Source organism: Acipenser ruthenus, chromosome 48 (genome assembly GCF_902713425.1).
Source record: "Acipenser ruthenus chromosome 48, fAciRut3.2 maternal haplotype, whole genome shotgun sequence".
In the NCBI taxonomy this organism is placed as follows: domain Eukaryota; kingdom Metazoa; phylum Chordata; class Actinopteri; order Acipenseriformes; family Acipenseridae; genus Acipenser; species Acipenser ruthenus.
This window is the reverse complement of record NC_081236.1, coordinates 515,587-524,345: the sequence shown is the minus strand read 5'-3', so window position 1 is coordinate 524,345 and position 8,759 is coordinate 515,587. Positions and strand designations below refer to the sequence as shown.

Here is an 8,759-nt window from a genome sequence, read left to right as displayed (position 1 = left end):
AAGGTTCTGTCTGGAGACATTAAGGCGTGTTCCTCGCAGGTTTACAGCGAGCAGCCGTGTGTGAGAGACACGGGCTGTGAGGCAGTGATCAGCTATTTTATTCACTTACCCATATAAGGATATTTAAACTGAGCAACATCCTGTTTCACAACTGTTCTCACATTGGAGGAAAAAAAAACTGCTTTCACCTAAACCAAATGCATTTTTCTTTTCTCGCACGTCCTTTAAATTCTTTCAAATTTCAAACTAATATTAAAATCGATTTCCTTTTTTTGAACGGTGCTTGATATTTATATGTTTGTGTTCAGAGTGTTTTGTTTCCTGAGTTCAGTTTTGGTTCTGAATCGTCAACGTCTGTTAAACACCACAGTTCTGCACAAAAGTTTTGCATCATCACCCTGATTGAATGAACTAATTCTGCTTCATAAAGTCGAATGACACCTGCTGAATAATGTTATGTTAACATATTGAATCACACAGCGCTTTGTAGTTTTCCCAGAATTGAAAAACTGGCGTGAAAAATGTGACATTTCGAAATCTAACATGAAATGCTACTGTACTGCTATTATGGCTTCCGGTAGCTTTTTTTGCGAGATCATTTAGTAGTTTCTTTGATTGTATGATGTTAAATAAAAGATCTAAACTATGTTCATATACTTTTGGCCATAGCCGTAGTGCTGTGTTTAGAATGAAACTTAATAAATTCAAAGATAAATATTTTTGGCTACAAGTCTTTCTCAGTGTCTTCAGTGGAAATGCTAAAAGACTTAGTTAAAGAAAACCTGATGAATAAAAATGTGATAGTCTCTGTTGGGTTCAGGAGACGAGGTTTCAGGCCCCTGTGTGGCACACCAGGGGAGACTTGGGGGGTTTAGGTCTCCTGGAACCAGGTTTCAAGCCGCTGCTCCTGGAAAAGTGGTTTTGTGTTCCCTCATCTTTACTGGGTGCTGATAGGCCCCCATTGAGATCCATTTGCTGCTGATGGAAACGTACAGGTCTGATTGCAAAGCGATTCCAGGTCACTTCCACATGCAAATGGAAATAACGTTGAAATGTTTTTTTTGTTTTGTGTGTGTGTGTATGTGTGCATGCGTGTGTGTGTGTGTGTTTGTTTATGTGTGTGTGTTTGTGTGTGTGCACGTGTGTGTGTGTGCGTGCTTGTGTGTGTTTGTATGTGTGTGCGTGCGTGCGTGTGTGTGTTTGTGTGTGTGTGTGTGCGTGCTTGTGTGTGTGTGTTTGTGTGTTTGTGTGTGTGTGTGTGTGTGTGTGCGTGTGTGTGTGTGTTTGTGTGTGTGTGTGTGCGTGCTTGTGTGTGTGTGTTTGTGTGTGTGTGTGTGTGTGTGTGTGTGTGTGTGTGTGTGTGTGTGTGTGCGTGAAGCAACTAGTGGTTGGCCCCAGGCCAGTTCACTTTTGACAGTGAGGTTTTAAGATGGTTACAAAAGGCACATTTGTCAACAGTGTTGCAAAATGTACAGTGGGAGGGAATGAGAGATAGATTATTATTTATTTCTTAGCAGATGATGGGCTACACATCTTTTTAAAAAGTTTTCCTTAGTAAGCATAGGGAAGCATTGTAAAGCACAGAGAGGTCTGGTAAAGCATAGGGAAGCATTGTAAAGCACAGAGAGGTCTGGTAAAGCATAGGGAAGCATTGTAAAGCACAGAGAGGTGTGGTAAAGCATAGGGAAGCATTGTAAAGCACAGAGAGGTCTGGTAAAGCATAGGGAAGCATTGTAAAGCACAGAGAGGTGTGGTAAAGCATAGGGAAGCATTGTAAAGCACAGAGAGGTCTGGTAAAGCATAGGGAAGCATTGTAAAGCACAGAGAGGTGTGGTAAAGCATAGGGAAGCATTGTAAAGCACAGAGAGGTCTGGTAAAGCACAGGGAAGCATTGTAAAGCACAGAGAGGTGTGGTAAAGCATAGGGAAGCATTGTAAAGCACAGAGAGGTGTGGTAAAGCATAGGGAAGCATTGTAAAGCACAGAGAGGTCTGGTAAAGCATAGGGAAGCATTGTAAAGCACAGAGAGGTCTGGTAAAGCATAGGGAAGCATTGTAAAGCACAGAGAGGTGTGGTAAAGCATAGGGAAGCATTGTAAAGCACAGAGAGGTCTGGTAAAGCATAGGGAAGCATTGTAAAGCACAGAGAGGTCTGGTAAAGCATAGGGAAGCATTGTAAAGCACAGAGAGGTCTGGTAAAGCAAAGGGAAGCATTGTAAAGCACAGAGAGGTGTGGTAAAGCATATTAAAAAAGTAAACCACGGTAAACTATAGTAAATGCACAGTACTGTATAACCATGGGAAAAGCTTAAAAAAATGCTATCAGTGTAAAAGGTCACTTTTAAAATTCTACTTCAACTGTTTGCTTAAAACGTCTTACCTGTGCAAGAAGTAACACGCAAAGGGTAAACAAAGTGAACTAATAACTGGCAGAAATGTGTAGCCCGCAGCTAAAACGGTCTCTGTACAGATAACTGGACCGTCAACAAGGCCTGTGGGATTAAAAAAAATAAAATATAAAAGGCTATGGATGAAAGATGAAAATAAACAATTCTATGCTGCTTGCGTGGTGGAATAACTCTGACCTCGTTAGGTCTACTATGCGTTTAAAATTAGTCTACCGTGTTTTTAATTTGTTATATGCTTTACCAAAACTTCTAAAAAAAATATATATATATATTTTAAAAAGTTTAAAAAAAATGGGAAGCACTAGCGTTATGTCTTTTACGTGCTTTTTTTTTCAGCTGATACAAAAATTTAATTAATAAATAAATAAATTAATAATAAAATCAAATTCCGGTACGAGGATACCGCCCTTTTTTTTCTCAGCTGTAGTTCGTCCAAAAAAAAAATCCTTCCGCCTTAATAATACAGTCACTGACAACATAGTCCCAAACAATAATCCGTTCAATAATAATTAAAAAAAAAAAAATATTGAAAAGATAACAGTAAGACTTAAAACACTCCACCCTCTTAATTATAGACTGTCAAAAAAAATTAATTAACAGGACATTTAAGAGCTGAGGAAAACATCCGGGGACTTCACTCACTCGCTCCCGTTGAGGAAACCGGCGGCGTGATCTTGTGCAAGCCGCCCCACAGTCTATATAAAGCGCCCCTCTTCCTCCGTCCCCTCACTTGCTAGCCGCTGGAGTGCAGAACGGATCAAAGGGCTTGCAAGGGGCTTTTTTTTTTAAATTTTCCTCCCAAATTAATTTAATTCCCCGTTCTCCCCTTGAAGCGCAAAAAAAAAAAAGAAGTTTGAGCCTCAGGTCTTGCAGTTCTTGCAATTCGTCCTCCCCCCTCCTCAAATAAAGTTTATATTTTTTTTGTTTGTGAAGTTGTAAGAAGCCGCAGTTGTTTTAGAGATGAGTTGGGATAGTTATGTGACGAACCTCCTGGCCGATGGAGATTGTCAAGACGCGGCGATCATCGGCTACAAAGACGGCGTGTCCATTTGGGCCAGTACTCCGGGAAAAACTCTGTGCAACGTGACGGTGAATATATCCTCTATTTTACCATCTTTATATATATAAATGCATGCATGCATGCCACATTAAAACGTGTTTTTTCTGTGGCGTGTGTTAATGCAGTTTTAAACTAGTGTGGAAGAAGTTTTAGACATACATTGCAATGTTAATAATACGCTACTAATAGTAATACGGTGTGCAAACTATTTGATTTTTTCAGTTTGTAACTTGTCGCTGCAAAGCGAAGTTTAACGCACTTGCTGGACTACAGCAAAGATACGGCTGTGCACTAATTTGTTATAAACGCATTAAAACGTTAAATATCCTTTTTTTTTTTAGGCTTGATAAGAACTAATACTTTTAATGCGTCCGCTTTGACCGGTAACACATCGGTATGTTTTTTGAGGGGGGTGAACTTCACAGTAGGAAGTAGTTTTATATCAATTTCTCAGTTCAGAGTTGTTTTTTTTTTTAAGCACTTTTAAAATGGAGTTTGAATTGAACTATAATAAGATTATAGTTTGTTTTTTTTAAATAAAAAGTTAACTGTATGCCTGGTTAACGCCGGAGGTGCGTTTCCCGAAACGCAAGCGCGTCATGCCTCGTGTTTTTAATATTTTAGTTTTTTTTTTTACAGAATAAGCAGTAAAACCGTCCTCTTGAATTTAACCAGTTAATTAAGTGATCTAACTTGTTAATTCTTATCTATTTCAGTGTATGAGAACGTGTGAAGTAATTGCCTTGTTTTATGTTGGAGGGAGTGGCCCTTGTGGCAATAAACATTAATTTTAAATAACTATATCGTGTTATACGTGCCTGTGAATACGGATGAAGACACGATGACGTCACCAGTATAAAATATATACATTTTGAATGCATGCAATCAAGCTTTTTTTTTTTTAATGGTTCCATTGTAGACTTTTTTAAATTGCTTTTTTTAAAAATGATCTGCATGGTGATCCTTATGAACATCCATTTAAAAATAACCCCCCCCCCCGGTTAACGATTACAGGATAGCTAAACTAGCTTGATTTTATATCTATCTTGGAACTTCCTTTTTTGGTTTTTAAAAAAAAAAAAATAAATTTACAGGAAGTTACCATCGAAGTCATCCTTGCATTACTGCGACTTCCTCAAAAAGGGTGCCGACGTCACTCCCAGCAGAACGCTAGGAGGAGGGGGCGGGGCTAGCGTCGACACATATGATTCACCAAAGTTGTGATTGTGTATTGGCTGATCAAACACTGACTTTCGGGTTTGGCAAACGCATGGGTGTACTGTCACGCTTGAGGGAGATAGTCAGATAGTACCCCCCCCCCCCCCCCCCTCCTCCCCACCCAACCAAAATGTGGAACCAAGCGTTGCTTGTTGAAACGCGTGCGTACATACCTGCTTGCAATAGAATTTTTTTTTATAACCCAAAGCCATAAAATGTAACTTCCCTTATTTTAACGCCTTCCTCTGTCACCCGTTTATTTTTCGTCTCTCTGTAGCGCCAGCGCTCTGTGGATACTGACTCCGCATGTTGAGAGTGCGTGTGCACAGCGCCATTTGAGGTGACCCCCACGGACTAGGGCAGGGCTGGCCAAATTTGGGACTGGGAGGGAGGCAGTGTGGCTCTAGTGGAGCTGAGGAGGGACTGGGAGGGAGGGAAGCAGTGTGGCTCTAGTGGAGCTAAGGAGGGACTGGGAGGGAGGGAGGCAGTGTGGCTCTAGTGGAGCTGAGGAAGGACTGGGAGGGAGGGAGGCAGTGTGGCTCTAGTGGAGCTGAGGAGGGACTGGGAGGGAGGGAAGCAGTGTGGCTCTAGTGGAGCTGAGGAAGGACTGGGAGGGAAGCAGTGTGGCTCTAGTGGAGCTGAGGAGGGACTGGGAGGGAGGGAAGCAGTGTGGCTCTAGTGGGGCTGGGAGGGAGGGAAGCAGTGTGGCTCTAGTGGTTAGAGCTGAGGAGGGACTGGGAGGGAGGGAAGCAGTGTGGCTCTAGTGGGGCTGGGAGGGAGGGAAGCAGTGTGGCTCTAGTGGTTAGAGCTGAGGAGGGACTGGGAGGGAAGCAGTGTGGCTCTAGTGGTTAGAGCTGAGGAGGGACTGGGAGGGAGGGAAGCAGTGTGGCTCTAGTGGTTAGAGCTGAGGAGGGACTGGGAGGGAAGCAGTGTGGCTCTAGTGGTTAGAGCTGAGGAGGGACTGGGAGGGAGGGAGGCAGTGTGGCTCTAGTGGTTAGAGCTGAGGAGGGACTGGGAGGGAGGGAAGCAGTGTGGCTCTAGTGGAGCTGAGGAGGGACTGGGAGGGAGGGAGGCAGTGTGGCTCTAGTGGAGCTGAGGAGGGACTGGGAGGGAGGGAAGCAGGGAGGCTCTAGTGGAGCTGAGGAGGGACTGGGAGGGAGGGAAGCAGTGTGGCTCTAGTGGAGCTGAGGAGGGACTGGGTGGGCTTGTGTTGGACGTGAACTCTCAGAATTCTTGTAGGCCGCGAATCAGAAACCAGTGTGGTTCAGATGCTAGAGACGGTGGCATTCTGGGGTTTGTAGTTCCCAGGTCTGGCGGAGATTTGACAGGCGCAGACATGGCTGTGCAGAGATAAGGTATGTCTGTTTATGAGTTCCTTCGGGGCAGTAAGATTTCTGTCGGTGCTCTTGATAAACTCTGCACAGTCCATGCTTGTTGAAACCAGCCTTTGCAGAGGAATGCCATAGCTGTCTACCCGAGGCAATGCATACCCGTCCAAAAACGTGTCTGCAAAATCTAAAATGGAACCGATTCAAAACTCCCACAGGGCAGCCCAGCATTTTATCTAACCACTGAGCTACTCGAACCCACTGCCTTCCACGCTGCAGTTCAGGTGTAGTTCTGCAGGTGAAACTGTAGGGGGCAGGCTTCAGTCTCTAGTGCCGTGGTGCTGATCCCAGCTTGGCCTCCGTTTTCCCTTCCTGTGTGCAGTAGTGACTAACCCTGGCTGGGGTGTCGCTTGCAGCCTCCTCACCTGAACCCGCAAGCCTTTGCTGTCTACTGACTAATGAGTCCAGAGATTTCTTTCAGCTAAATGCTTAGTTAAATAAAATCCCTTCTGTGGTTTCTTTAAGTGTTTTTGACTTTATTTATTTATTTTATTTATTTCTAGTTTCAATAACACTGATGAAGGCACTGGAGCCCAAACGCTGGTCTGCTTGACTCAGTTTAGTTTCAATAACACTGATGAAGGCACTAGAGCCCAAACGCTGGTCTGCTTGACTCCGTCTCTGTTCTTTCTCTAACATGTCTGAGGAAGCTGACCTCTCACTGAACCCGTTTGCTCCTCCAGCCCGAGGAGATCGCTGTGCTGATCGGGAAGGACCGGACAAGCTTCTTGACCAACGGGCTGACCATGGGGAAGGTCAAGTGCTCCGTCCTGAGAGACCGCTTTGATTTTGAGGATGAGTGGACCATGGACCTGCGGACGAAGGCAACGGGCCAGCCCACCTACAACATCTCTGTGGCCAAGGCAGGCAAAGGTAAACACCTGCAGCCCCCCTGTAGGGTGAACCCCCTGTGCTTCATAACGTCACACGAAACCCGCTGAATAATAACGTTACGTTAACGTATCGAATTGAGTGCTGCTTTGTAGTCCCCCCCCTCCCCCCCCCCCCCCCCCACTTCACGAAAAACTGTCAATTGAAGATTGTGGCATCTTGATCTAACTGTAAACACTACTGTACCACTATTATGGCTTCCTGTAGACTTTGGCAGTATCATTTTGTAATTTCTTTTGATTGCATGATAAAACCAATTTTGTCGCAATCCTAAAATTTCTAGGTGATGCTAAACTTTTGCCCATAGCTGTGTGTATTATTATTATTATTATTATTATTATTATTATTATTATTATTATTTATTATTTTTTTAATTAATTTATTTAGCAGCTGTCCTTATCCAGGGCGACTTAGTCGTAAACAAATACATTTCAAGAATCACAGTACAAGTGTTAATACAATTAAGAGCAAGATTAAAATACAATGACATCTGTTCTAGCATAGGAATTGTGTATGTAGAAATCTTGGTGGTCCAGTGGTTAAAGAAAGGGGTCTTGATACCAGGAGGTTCAAATCCCGGCTCAGCCACTGACTCCCTGTGTGTGACCCTGAGCAAGTCACTGAACCTCCTTGTGCTCCGTCCTTCGGATGAGACGTCAAACTAACGAGCTCCTATTGGAAGTGACTCTGCAGCAGCAGTTGTTGATGATGCAGAGTTCACCCCCTAGTCTTTGTAAGTCGTTTTGGATAAAAGCGTCTGCTAAATGACTGTGTAAGCATTAATTAGTTTCTCCTGTTCCTTCTGTGTGGTCCTCAGCTCTAGTTGCTGTGATCGGACACGAAGGCAAGCCTGGGGGATGCCTGAACAAGAAAGTCTACGACATGATGAAGCATTTGAGAGCCTCTGGGTACTGATCCCGCCCCTTGACCCCTCGACTCCTCCTCCTGCACCCTGATTGGACCGGGACCACGAAATGGAACACGCCTGGAGAGCAGCCGCTTCATCTGGCCACAGAATTTAGAATAAAAAACAACAAAAAAATTCAATTTCTTTTTGTATTTTTTTTTTTTTTTTTAATGTTCTATATAGTTTAACAGAAGCATTTAAATGGCAAATCTAAAAAAAAAATAGTAAATTTAAACGAAAGCATTGTGTCCTAGCTGTGCGTCACTGTGTGTTGCAACACTGTTTAAAAAGAGATAGAACACAAAAAACCTGAAATTAAAACCTGAAAAATCAGTCTTGTTTTTGCATGTTATGATTTATTTATTTTTATTTATATGAGGAAGTTGTGTGAGAAATAGAATATTTTAAGGATGCTTTGATTCCAGTATTTACTCCTGTGTACTGTCATCATGCTGTGGAGACTTTTAGGACAGAGGGAAGGAGACACTGCTTCACACACAGAGTGCTGAGGGGTTACCTAGCCATGCTAGAATTGCTGGGATCTTTTAGACCTGAAATTTAAACTCTTAAGACATTAGAAAAAAAACTTCTAGTAAAAAGTCTTCTTGTTTTCAATAACACTGAAGGCACTGGAGCCCAAACGCTGGTCTGCTTGACTCGGTTTAGTTTCAATAACACTGATGAAGGCACTGGAGCCCAAACGCTGGTCTGCTTGACTCGGTATAGTTTCAATAACACTGATGAAGGCACTGGAGCCCAAACGCTGGTCTTCTTGACTCTGTCTCTTCTAGTTTCAATAACACTGATGAAGGCACTGGAGCCCAAACGCTGGTCCGTGTGACAAAATAATTTTATACATGCAAATCTGTATAAAAAATAATCCTAGAAA

At 43.2% G+C, this 8,759-nt stretch overlaps 1 protein-coding gene across 1 annotated transcript; it reads left to right on the top strand.

Annotated features, from left to right (window-relative positions):
* Positions 1 to 3,140: 3,140 nt before the first annotated feature.
* LOC117404639 (profilin-1-like) lies at positions 3,141 to 8,203 on the top strand. Its single transcript, XM_034007574.3, has 3 exons — positions 3,141 to 3,495; positions 6,756 to 6,945; positions 7,781 to 8,203. Exons 1-3 carry the CDS (start codon positions 3,367 to 3,369, stop codon positions 7,876 to 7,878), a joined length of 417 nt encoding a protein of 138 aa, XP_033863465.1. The 5' UTR covers positions 3,141 to 3,366; the 3' UTR covers positions 7,879 to 8,203.
* The last annotated feature ends 556 nt before the right edge of the window (positions 8,204 to 8,759 follow it).